The 13,180-nt window shown below is 46.0% G+C and overlaps 1 protein-coding gene across 2 annotated transcripts; it reads right to left on the minus strand.

Annotated features, from left to right (window-relative positions):
- Positions 1 to 10,437: 10,437 nt before the first annotated feature.
- Positions 10,438 to 12,675, minus strand: LOC146190787 (uncharacterized). Of its 2 annotated transcripts, none has more exons than XR_014706332.1 (6): positions 12,604 to 12,675; positions 12,423 to 12,516; positions 12,175 to 12,353; positions 11,828 to 11,881; positions 11,583 to 11,744; positions 10,438 to 11,047 (listed from the first exon to the last, which is right to left on the minus strand). XR_014706332.1 is itself a non-coding variant. In XM_084599841.1 (6 exons), the coding sequence occupies exons 1-5, from the start codon at positions 12,673 to 12,675 to the stop codon at positions 11,652 to 11,654; spliced, it is 492 nt and encodes a 163-aa protein (XP_084455967.1). In that variant the 3' UTR covers positions 10,438 to 11,047; positions 11,624 to 11,651. The 2 variants fall into 2 exon arrangements, 1 of the variants encoding a protein (XP_084455967.1); XM_084599841.1 differs by having other exon boundaries at positions 11,624 to 11,744.
- Between the last annotated feature and the right edge of the window lie 505 nt (positions 12,676 to 13,180).

Here is a 13,180-nt window from a genome sequence, read left to right on the forward strand (position 1 = left end):
GCCAATCGCAACAGTCAACGAAGCGATGTCTGGCGCGAGCATTGTGATGTTCACGCGTGCGCTGGTACGCGAAAGCTGAGACAGCTAAGCTAAGTAATGGGGAATTGATTTTCGATGGCTTTGAGAAATAATGAGCCTACACTTTCGAACCCGAGGTGCTGCAAGTTCATGCGCATATGGTGCATGTAAACATGCTGGCTCGTTTAATTTCAGATTTTCTTATTTTATTAGTGAATCGCACAAAAAAAAAAAAAATTAAGAAGGCAGGAAGGATGCCTGCCTTTTAGTTTACCTACTCATACAGACCAAATTCTTTTTCCTTCTTTTTTTACTAGTGCTACCTGCGTCAATGGTACCGATCAAGTCGCAATTCCACACAACCATAGACAGTTTGACGTATACAATGTTGACCAAAAAAAATGGCGGTAGATTAATTAATGGCTCGAGCATCTGTCGCGTATGCCGGATGTGCGAGATTCGATCCCCGCTGTGTTGTTGGTCACCCAACGGTTTGGAATTTAGTGGGCATATGCTCTGTCCTAACCTAATGTTTCGCTTACCCGGGCTTGAAAAGTTGTCAGAGAACGATCGTCTTGGAACTTACCTTGGGCGGACCTGAGCTCTTTGGACGAACTGCCTTTGTGCCTTTAAAATCAATCTTCCTCCACACCTCCACCCATAACCGAACACTCACTGCAACAACCATCACCTCCATCACCATCATGCGCCCTCAACACGTCACCTCACAACACAAGAAAAAACAACAACAAACAAACAGCTGCTTTTCACATACTATTTGTTCTCCGGGCGGTGATAGCATTAGATGTCTTGTGGTTTGCAGGGCGCAATACTGTGCGCTGTGTGCACTATCTTGACGCTTCTTGCGCCCGTATTGTACGAGGGTATTAAACTAAAAAAATGACTTCCTTTGCGTTATTCGGGCATCCTCGTGCTCGACACGGAGGTTAGTGAGAAAGCAACTTCCAAACAGGGACGAATTTGTTGTTCGCTCTTGCAGGGGGCTGTCCTATCCGAACCGTGTATCTTTTAAACTTTTTGTCAAGAAAAAAGGGGAGGGGATGCGGCATGGTTTTTCTATAACTTTTTTCGCCGCCCAGTAAAATCCGCACCTGTATCCGAACGCGTACCATATAGCTAGAGCACCCAAGCTTCGAGATATCATGTTTTACGGGTATAAAATCAATAGATTCTTAGGGGCATTAAATCGGCAGGAGATCCCCACCTGCGTGTATTGATAGATTTTGTAAAAATCCACCCCTCTTCAAAGCATTGCCAAATAAATAAATAAATAAATAAAGCGCAATGCTGACGAGTCTGAACGAATTGGAACTTATCAAACTTTCGCAGAATATGAGACCCTTCAAAGGTCAGTCGTAAAGACGGCACCGCTTGATCACAAAAACGAGAAAATGTGGCATCAGAGAGGTTAGGCATAGAGCTGATATGGCATGCATTTGATTATCTACTCTCTACCGGTCATTAATTTTGCCAAGTCTATTCCTCACTTCTGTCTGCCAACAAAAAAGCCCTGTGCCCAATTCGGTCAGAACAAGTGCTCTCTAGTATAGAAGTAATTGATAACTTTATCACTCAGATCCTGATTTTACATATTGGGCTATTTAAGGTATGGACTGGGTATTATTTGGGTATTAAGAATAAAGTTATATTTCTTGTTGCCAGGTAAAATTACATCTCTAGTTGCCAGATATATCTGGCAACAAGATATGTAACTTTATTTCTGTGTATGCGTATATACAGTCGAGAGGAAAAAGTGGTATACAACATGCAGTCGGTGGTGGACCTCGGAAAAACTAATTATCAGATGGCATTAGGGAAAACTGCGTTGCAACGCCATCTGGGGCCGAGAAAATCATGACTGCGCCTCATTTTATCGCCGCCTGCTGCGTGTTATATACCACTTTTACTCAGACTACGTACGTTTACGCCCCGCAGCTAACGAACCGTTGACCTCTAGGAAACAGCGATCAGTGTGGTTTACCGTACGTTACACTGAAAAGGTTGCTGAACAAAAAATAAATAAATAAATGCATTTTTCAGTCTGTAAAACAAAGCAATAAACCTGATCCTTGGTTATCGTGTAGCTTTGAATCCTTATCGCGTAGCTGTCAAACAGATGCGGCACACTTTCTTTCCCGGGACGCTTCCGTCACTTCTTTTAAATAATCCTTCGAAGTTTTGGCGCGTCTTGAACCTCTTAATGAAAACTTACATGTAAATTGTAGATTCAGACGACCATCCCACGCGCAATGAAGAATGCTGTTGCTCTTTAAACGTTGTTTTTATAAAATACTTGCTCCGATTTTTCAACCAGTGCTGTGCCATATTTGTGCAGCAGATTTTTTCCTATGGACCCTATTACTATTTACCCTGTCACAGTAGTGGATTTAACTTGTAAACTAAAACTCTAATCTTGTTCTGGCACTGCCCCACTTTCATTAGGCGCAAATTACTTTTTAAACACTTCACTCGCCTTACCTGGCACACCTTGCGCATATCAGCCGTTAAAGCCAACACGCATGCACGCAAACACAAGCAGCTTTTCAGCCCGTTAAGTCTTGGCGGCAGGGGAAATTTGCAACGGGCTGAACGTAGCACCGTTACGAAGGCCAGACGTCTTGGGCCGCGCGACAGACCGTATCTCGGTCTCGACGAGCTAAGATCTGGCGTGGTAGCGCGACTCCAAAGGCTTTTTATTATTTTGTTTTCTGGTGAGAATTTTGTTTGTTCTATTAGATTTAATCTATATCCAAAGGGGAGGGGCAAAAATACAGAAAAAGGGGTGGAGTTCAAATGAAGGCACATAACCATGCCCGCTTGGCTACTGTACGCTCGTGGAGTAGGCGGACATATATATATATATATATATATATATATATATATATATATATATATATATATATATATATATATATATATATATATATATATATGGGAATGAAAGGAGGGCGCTGGAAAATTAATGCGTTTGAAGGCGCCCATGCATGAGGGGATTACTTTTTGTGTGCTTATGCGCGCGCGCGCGTGTGTGTGTGTACCCGTGTGCGAGTGCGTGCGCGCGCCAACAGTTAGCTAGGCTGAGGAAAGCATGGGGATTTTTTTTTTTTTTTATTTCTGCTGCTGTCATGAATTTGAACTGAATTCGGTTTTAAGGGTTATATATAATTATAAAGTAGAAAAAAAAAACATGGCTGCGGATGCTAGATCTCCAGATGCGAAGTTGGAAGTCGTGGGTTTCAATTCGCGGCAATATATTTTTTCTATTTCGTATTTAATTCCTTTTACTCATAAACAGACTGGAGTTCGAGTTCACGTCAACGGCGGAAATTGAAAACATCTCCGGTGATTTTCTCGGCCTCTCTTACCGTTGGTTTCGTTAACTTGTGTATCATAGAGAGCTTCTCTTATTCTCTCTCTCTCTCTATATATATATATATATATATATATATATATATATATATATATATATATATATATATATATATATATATATATATATATATATATATATATATATATATAATGAAGTCTTGGAATGTCTTCGGAGAAGCTGCCACGTTGCTTCCTGTGCCGGTGGAAGATGGAGCCACGATCTCGGGGTCTTGGCTTCCGCAATCGATCGAGGGTCCAAACCAATCGGCCTAATATCGCCCGGAGGGGCACTTCTCGGATGTCAGGACGGAATAGTGGCAGCAGACGAAGTGCTCGCTGGTCTCTCCACGCACCGTCAGATGTGGTCTCCTCCCACCCGTCCTTGGGGAGTCGGCCATTCCTCACAGAAATGAAGGCTTCTCCCCAGACTGGATACGCGGCAATCCAACGGAGCATTCAGGGGCGGTTATGGAGCGAATAAATAGCCGAAATAACGCATCTTAACTATATATAACTAACACAAGTTAAGCTACGTGAAACGGGATACCCAGAAATTCTGTACAAACCGATTTGTTAACGGTAACTTTCTATGAACACAATTTCTTAGGCCGCCGTAAGGCTGCCTCGCAGCAATCAATATATCTGTGGATGTGCGTAATGTTCTGCGGTTATCTTCAAAAACGGGCCTCACTGGTCTTTTATGGCAGTCTTAACCACTAGGTATTGAGCACAGGACAAAGCTTAAAAGCAGCATTTCGCTACTCATTGGATAATAAGACCATTTCTATTAATATGTTTACAACAGCATTTTACAGTATTCCACAGTTGCCTTTAAGAAAGCTGGCGCACGACATCTGCCACCTAGTATAGTTCACGCTATAACGTGTTTACATTGGGTTATTCCTCTCCCTGCGACGCGCACCGACGCGGACCCGGATGTAACAGAATGATTCCATTTTGAGTCATTTCCTTCCCCTATATCCATTACTAGCGTACCGTCTAAACTAATGGAACATGTAATCTTTTCTCACGTTATGAAATTTCTTTTATCTGTTAATTTCTTTCACGCCAGCCAACATGGTTTTATAAAGGGCTTTTCTTGCGACACACAGTTAGCCCTATTTATTAATGACCTAAGCTACAACCTTGATCACAACATTCTAGTGGACGCCCTCTTCTTAGATTTCGAAAAGGCGTTTGACAAAGTTCCCCACCGGTGGCTTTTTTTGAAACTTTCACGGCTTAATCTCAAATCCTTGGTACTTGACTGGCTTCGTAACTTTCTAACTAACCGGCAACAGTTTGTCCTCGCTAATAAATGCTCTTCTTCTCACTCCTCTGTTATATCTGGGGTACCCCAGGTCACAGTCCTGGGGCCCCTGCTTTTTCTTATCTATATAAACGACCTGCCAACTGACATATGCTCTAACATACGCCTATTTGCTGACGATTGTGTTGTGTACCGTCCCATAATCACTCACAGTGATCGCCAACTTCTTCAATCTGACATTGATCGCATTTTAACTTGGTGCAGTAAATGGCTCATGTCTCTTAACGTGAAAAAAACTTCTTTACTTTCTTTTCACAGGCGTCCCTCTGAACCACCTTTTAAGTACCTAATAGCTAATTCAGAAATTGCAGCAGTAACCACATATAAATACCTTGGCCTTTAACACATGATCTTAAGTGGACATACCACGTAACTCAAATTTCTAAAGAAGCAAATCGAGTCCTGGGGTATTTTCGGCGAACACTACGTCTAGCACCACCATCGTTAAAATCACTAGCCTATGTAACATTTGTACGGCCCAAACTAGAATATGCATGCGCTATTTGGGACAATAATCAACTTAATCTTTCTAACACACTAGAAGCAATACAAAACTGCGCCGCTAGATTCATCTTCTCTGCATATTCTTATCATGAAAGCGTAACGAAACTAAAATGCAATGCTCATTTATCAAATTTAGCTAACCGGCGTAGCATCGCAAGACTATCTCTTTTTCATAAATTCTATTATCATCTTCCGCACGAATCTGTTATCATCCCTGCATACCGCATACGAACCACGAAAAGACAACCCATCCTCCGCAAGCCCGCACATCTGCGCATCTATATTCGTGTTTCGTTCGCACAGCAAAAGACTGGAATGACTTGCCTGCCGACGTCGTGCTCCATACAGACCCATCAATGTTCAAAGCATCACTCGAAGCAGTAATATGCCCTGTAACCCACTCCCTCATGTAATACCCCTTCAATGGGGCCTTTGAGGTCGAAATAAATAAAAAAATAAATAAATATGTTCCTCTAATATCCAGCTTGTATATTCCGCCTTGTCAAGCCGATGAGTCGCCAGCAAAGGGATTTCACATCCTTATATCGACTGGACGCGCCCGAAGGCCAGACAGCACAATGTGTTGTCTGTGGTTCATCGATGCGTGGAGGCTTCAGGAAGTGAGCAATTAGCGACAGCCTGGATGCACCGGAAGATAACGGTACCTTCGACAGTGCTAACGAAGCTAGTTTATGTTGCCATGAGGTATAAACTGGGTATTGCAGCGAACTTCTCGAAATAAACTTGTCTTCAGAATAAAACAATAAATGTCTACGACGTCACATAAAGCATAGTCATGCAGGTTATACCGGAGGCATTTTTTTTTTCCTTTCGCAGGTGCCAACGTTAAGCTTGCGGACTACATGTATGGTTGACTTTAAGCGCATAAACGCTTGAAGTGCCCCATACATCTCCTTTATGGATGATTTTAAGCGCATAAACGCTTGAAGTACCCCATACATCTCCCACTTAAGAAGCAGCTCAGACGTAAACCATTAAAACAGGAAACGCAAATGTGTCTATCGAAAAAGAGGCGGAAGAAACAAGAAGTGGCGGAACAACTGATTCGGGATTAGGTTGAAAGATTGCAATCTGCATGGCGTAAAATAATAAAAAAAAAAGGAAGAGGCGGAGGAAACAAGAAGTGGCGGAACACATAGTTCGGGATTAAGTTGAAAGCTTGTTTTCTGCACAATGTAAAAAAAAAAAAAAAATGGTGAGTTAAGTCATGCAAGCCCAACGATAAAAATCAGCTGGAAATATTAAATACGAAGGAACACGAAACGCAATCAAGCGAACGCGAAGTGAAGGGTACTCATCGGGCAAAATGCTGACAAAGCGTACGAGCGCGACAGAGTGGTGAGAGAAAATGCGTGCTCAGCGAAACGAGACAAAAGAAATTACCCCCGAGGAAGGAAGGAAAAAAAAAAAAAACGGAACAGGAAGAAATAAAGATCCCATATCAAAGAAAAAAAAATAAAGATTCGAGAGAGGTAAGAAAATAATACACCAGTCTCGTGGAATACTTCCGCCATCCACTCGGTCGGAGCGAGAGGGCGTCGACTAGGCTACAGGCTCCCTGCGGTCGCCTGGTTTTTGAGGGTGAATTCTTTGTCCCCAATGCTGACGACGAGGGGTACGTCGATCGATCCCCGTGGGACTTTATCAGCTCGGATTACCGCGCCGCTTGACTGCAGAGGAAGCCGTAGACGAAGGTTGAGATTAGGCAACACATAAGCCACACCGGTCGGCCACCGCGTCTTATATAGCAAAGCCATACAGCACTGTGCAGAATATTAAAAAAAGGGCTAATATGGGCAAATTTGGGATCGAACGCAAAGGACCGAAAGAAGATCAATTTTATGCGAACGACTGACGTGTTCGCACAATGTGGTTGGTCAACATGGCTGGCCCGTCATTAACGCTTCTGCGAGCTATAGAAGCCTTTTAAGTTCGGTACCTAGGTCTTTATTCGTCCGTATACCACCAGCTTGCACCACACTGCACGTTACATGTGAGACGGGGTATACGGGAGCCAAGTTTTGCAATGCAGTTCAGCATACGGAGACAGCAAGTGATGCTGACGAAGCCTGGAGTCAGTCGTGGGCGAAAAGTTTACAGCCGTCGTTCTTTTATTGTTGCGCCATTGTACCGAATGAAGATGTCGCGACCTCGGGCCTTTCTGAGAGCGCACGTTTAGTTGCGCCATTGCTCGGGTTGTGACGACTCCGTGAATGACAAAATTAGCCTCAGAGCGTTGATCCGATGAGCGCGCATCTTAATGTTGGCTCGCACATAAAGCGTAAAAATGTAGTGCCTTTATCGAATCGTAACGCCCTTTTAAATAAGCTGGAGATTTCTCAGTGCAACACTTTCAATGGAATGAAACTTTTGGATTCTTATTTTTCGCGCCGAGTTGCGCTTCAGCATTCGATAAATCACTAACAGGATTGCGCAACGAGCTTTATAAGTTTCTGCAGTATAAGCGATCTTTGTGGAGAAATTTAATCGCTTTGTATCAAGAGCTCCCTGATTGAGGGTTTTTGGTGCGTTGTGGAATTCGCGCACCGATTGCAAGAATCTTTTTCAGAATGTGTGCAAATATGTCGTGGAAGTAATGAGTCTACTCTTAAATTTCGTTCCATAAAGTAATACAGGCATCTGTATATAAACAAGTGATTCCCAGCTAATAGACGAAACTCAAAGCTTTGCTATTTTTTTTTTTTTTTTCTGATCTCGGTGAATGAATCCGCGCTTTTTATAGCTGACCCTGCCGGAAGGTGAAAGGCCAACGATGTTCCCTTCATGCTTCTTCGAATGCATGTATTTATTTGTGCACCGATGGTGGAACCGTATTATCTCTAGCTGTATATAAAAATTCACTCGTTCCTGACAAACGGGACATTCCGAACTTTAACTTCAATAGGCCATATATCATTTCTATCGCTACAACAGCGCGGGCAACACTTACTTTACGCCCCTTGCGTCCTCGCACATCCTGACCCTCGCAGTAGAGTCGTAAAGATCTGTTTCCGAACCGCTGGAAGCAGCTAACAGGTTTGTCCTTTCCCTCCCACCTCGTTTTTCTCCCCGTGAAATAGCTTCCATCGACTTTCTTTCATTCTTTCTTCGCTATCTGGGAGACTTATTTATGCGGCGCAGCAATTCGAGCGCGGCGACGGAGTAAAGCGCTGCCCGAGAGTCTTTTGTTGTGTCGCGCAGTCACGTAACACGTCGCCGTGTTCAGGGTTACTGATTTGCGGAGAATGGGCGCCTGTTCCGATCGCACACTGCAACCGCGGTTTCCTTTACAACGGCCGGGTTCTGTCACGCGAAGAAGAAAAGAAACTGCGCAAGGATTTAAGCGGACCTGTTTCTGGCGCATTTTTCCCAGCAGGATTTAGACTGCGAAGGACGAGGATTTGACGCACTTACAAGGTTTAGAGGGATGAAGATAAAACGCATCCGCTGTTGTCATTGTATTTAAAATTCTCGCTCGTTTGATTTAGTTTACGGGGTTTAACGTCCCGAAGTGAGTGAGACTATGAGAGACGCCGTAGTGGAGGGCACCGGAAATTTCGACCGTCCGGAGTTCTTTACGTGCGCTGACATCGTACAGCACACCGGCGCCTTGCTTTTCGCCTCCATCGAAAAACGGCCGCCGCGGCCGGCATTCGATCCCTCATCCTTGGGCAAAACAGTCGAACCTCTCACCATTGCACTGCCACGGCAGGGCAAATGTTTTTTTTTTTATTTGTCTTCGGTTTTAGATGTATTGTCTTTTAAGCCATGGAATAAATTGGAACACATTTCTGAGCGGTTTTGGTTGCTTCCATAACAATTGATGCATGCTTGTTCTTAGCTTGGGATAATAGACCTGAAATCCCTTATAATCGCCAAGGGCTGAAACCATTAAGAGAACACATTACTAGCATCTCGGCGACGGAAAACAAAAGAGGTGTCTATTAACAAATCAACGTCACGCGTTGTTGTGTATGGGGTCTTTTGGCTTGCATAGAGTTCGTACAAAAAGTATGTAGCTGCCTTAGTGCTTCGTTGCTGACAATTTTCTTCGTATAAAATCTACAGTTATAAAGTTTACCGAGCTCAATTTGTGACCTCACAGAAATTGTTTAATGCGAGTGCTTTATTATTTTTGCGAAACTTTATGTAGCCGGACGCATGGGATGACAGTTAAGAGTCACAAACCAATGAGCTTGAAAACGGGAAGTGATGAAACACGGTACACACATATCTGTCAGTCGTTTTTGCTTGCAGTTCCGTACTTGCTTTTAGGCTGTTTTTTTTTTTTTCTTTTTTTTTTTTTGCAACAGTTCGCAAGTACTTCCCGCGCAACCTTTGGACCCTCAGGTGCATACTAAAAAGCCGGAACTCGAATCGGTTTTATACAAACACCGTAATGGGCAGCACACTTACAAAGCACCGGTGGTATTTTTAGACCGTCTATTATAGCATTGAGCCCCTCCATCTGTTGAGCGCTGAACCATGCAGACGTGCGAAGTCCAGTCGTGCAAAAGTCGAGGACATCTACGTCCCGCATAAACCGCCAACACGTTCAATATAAGAGGCAAAAAATAAACCCTTTCATTTCCTGAATTCACGTTCACGTGACGGCGCTTATCGCACAGCTTGTGATCCCAGCTGGTCGTACAGCAGGTCACCATACAGTGATGGAGCGTCGTACGTGACAGTGAGCAGGAGTTGACATTGCTCTACGGTGTCATTAGGAATTCAAGGTGGCCTGTGGGATCAGTCGATCTGAATTAAAAAAATATCTGAGTAAATAAATAAATACAACATGATGGTAAGGTAAGTCGATAAACACGTCATCTATATTAAGTTGAGCAATTAATTAATTAGGCAGCTGTTCTTGTATTGAAATCAAGGCAATATGGGACACACGTTTGGTGCGATGGTCGCCGTTGTAAACAATTCTATATCGCGCGCTCTCTTTGGCGCTTTCTGCGTTCCGCGCGCCAGAAGTATTTCATCATTGAGTCGTGAACTTGTCTGCGAAAGTTTTTGTAAAAGTTCTAAGTGGCGCTTGTAAAAGTCCTGAGTGTCACTCAGGAATCCCAACCGCACGGAATAAGATCAGCTATGGAGTTTGAAGGAAATGACAGCAATAAACCTAAAAATGGAGATAGTACGTCATTGCTCAACTGGTTGGATTTTTTTATTCAGTAAATTTTTTTTTATGGCACTGGTTCAAGGTTCAGCAGAATTTAGCAAAAGTTTTCAGCGTATGCGCTGAGTTTTCGCAGTAGAAAAGTGAACAATGAACTCAACTATAGCGAAAATGTAAGCAATGCAAATTTTTCATGACCAGTACAGGCAATTCACGGACAGCACCGCTCTGTATGCGTGATCGAAACAAGTCCGAACTTCTGCAGTGACCGTGCGTCCGGCAGATGAGGATAATGTACATGATGTTTGTGACAAAATGTGTACGCACATTAGGATGAACTGCGATAGCAATGTACAGCAGCATGGAGTTCTTGGCTATGGCAATGCGTCTGGCTATGGCATCTGAGAGGGCGTGGACAATTGCTAGCTGGCTCCCGGTGTTCTTTCTTCAGCGCACAGGATTCCGAAGACGGGATGTTGATGGTCCCACTCCTAAAAGGGGTACATCCTTCGAAGCACATTGCCAGGATTGGCGTCTCGGTACTATGTTTCCTTGTCTGGCATGTCGTGTTGCGTCCTTGAGTCGCCCATGCAGTTGCCGTTGGTGGTGGCCTCTGGACTTGCAGGCACGGATGTTCATGACTTTTACTCGATCTGCGCCAAGTAGTAGCACACGCTTTCCATCAGAGACATGACGAAGACATGTTCGCATCAGTAATTTGTCTGAAAACGAAACATTAAACATTTCAAATGGCACGATATTCGGTTTCTAGCCTTCACACGTCCAGAAATTCTAATCTGGCCAGGGATGCTGGCGCAATTGGCACTCAACTGAACGCGTCGCTGAGGGGACAAACAGTTTCAATTATTCCTCATTATCGGGGACATATAGCAGCAGTAAATTAAGATTAGATTAGAAAGTAGTGAGGTCCTAAGGAAGTTGCGTCCACCACGATGCCCAATTCCCACTCAGTCCCAATTCAAAGGAACGTCGCCAGCCACGCACGCGTGGTATAGTTTCCATTGTGCTCTCATTTTATCTGAAGCATATATTTACCGTCGAGAATTAGGCCAGAAAGTCAGAACAAAGGAGAAAAAAGTATCCGACTGTGTCGGCGCTCCCAAGGCGCTTTCCAGTAAAGCGCTTGCGTCTCCCCCCTGGTGAGATTGTTCGCACGATTTTCCTCACCCGCTAACGGTGGCGAAATCGGGCGCATTCAAGTCGCGTACCCGAGCGTTGTCTTCGGCGGCGGCCCGGTCAGGGGCACTTGTAAACCTCGGGTGGCTGGATCTCGCGCTCCATCTTCTTAAGCCTCCGGAAGTAGAGCACCACGCACGATACGTAGAAGAGCTGCGCGAAGAAGAGGCCGGCACCCGATGAGCACAACACCCGACGTCGCGCCCGAGGCGGCGGTCGATCGCCCACGTACATACCTGCACGCTGGAGAAGGCCACCGTGGTCGCGGTGATCCACGCACTGGATGGGACCTGCACCAGCCAGGGACTCACGTCGCCGATTGCGAGCACACAACACAGTACAGCAAAGAGCATGTCATTAGAGGGCACAAGCTGCAAGCAGCGGAAAGCTCGCGAATAGCGAAGGCAGCAGCAGAGGCAGCTTTCGATGCTGGAGTCGTCGACAAGCGAGCGGCTCGAAAGCGGCGGCAGAGGCAGCTTTCCAAGCGGACGCATTCATCATGCGCGGTTAGCTGCGGCGTTCCAGTCCCGAGCGGCATGACAAGCGTGGGTATGGCGAGGCGATTCCAGCTGCGTGTATGTACCGACTGCAGGCCCAGGAAGATGCTGCACTTGAAGAGCAGTGCACACTCAATGATGCTGGTGACGATCCAGGGTAGGATGTACGCCTTGCGCCTCTTGAGTGCGCCGGCTGCCAGCAGCAGGGAGAGGGCTGCCTGCAGCACCGAGTGCAGCACTAGCAGTGCCGGGTACAGCAGGCCCCCTGCGTCAGAGACAGTGGACACGTCGTCACACCCACGGCCGTCCAGAACTGAAAGCCTGAGGCGCTCACAGAAGTGGTCGTCGGGCCGGCGCGCGTCCCCGGTGAGTATGAAGAAGGCGGCCAGCAGGTACCAGAAGGCGAAGAACTCGAGCACATGGATGAGCTGCGTGGATGGGCAAACAACGCACATGTGAGGCGCGGCCGTCGTCGGACACGCGCAGGGCGGCCGCGGTGTCTTGGGGTGCCTTACCGCGCTGACGATTCCGATGAAGGCGACCACGCCGTCAACGGTGCAGCAGCGGCAGCGCGGCGCGCTTGCCATGGCCGCACTGGAACCGGTCCTAGTGGGGGCGCCCGTCTAGTGGGGGCCACTCGCTCACTCTCGCAGCCCTCGATCGGCGACGGAGGCCATGCATGCTGAGTAGCCACGAACAACGCGGCCGCCGGCGCTGGCTCACCCGCAAGTGGCGCACAACCGCCCTCTTCGTTGTATGTAGTGCCGTCGGTCGGCCGCAGCGGCGCCCGGGGCAAGACCTAGCTGCTCTCTCCCTCGCCGCTGTAACGGGACTTTCTCCTTCACCGCGCTCGCGCGGTGGTGGTATGTGGTATACCGGTGGCTGTGGGCGCTTTATTATATAGAGGACGCTTGGAAGCTGCATTTCTCGGAGCATTTCCGAGAGCCCTTTGCCGCCCAGTCACGCCGAGGCGACTGAAGCTCGATCGGCATTCTTCGGCAGTGAAATTCTGATGACCATCCACGTTACTTCAGTGCACCGCTGTTACTCTGTGGTAGTGTACCTCGATTTCAAGTTTTTTTTTTTTTTTTT

The sequence above is a fragment of the Amblyomma maculatum genome, chromosome 4 (assembly GCF_055883805.1).
Source record: "Amblyomma maculatum isolate TAMU_Amacu chromosome 4, ASM5588380v1, whole genome shotgun sequence".
NCBI classification, from domain to species: domain Eukaryota; kingdom Metazoa; phylum Arthropoda; class Arachnida; order Ixodida; family Ixodidae; genus Amblyomma; species Amblyomma maculatum.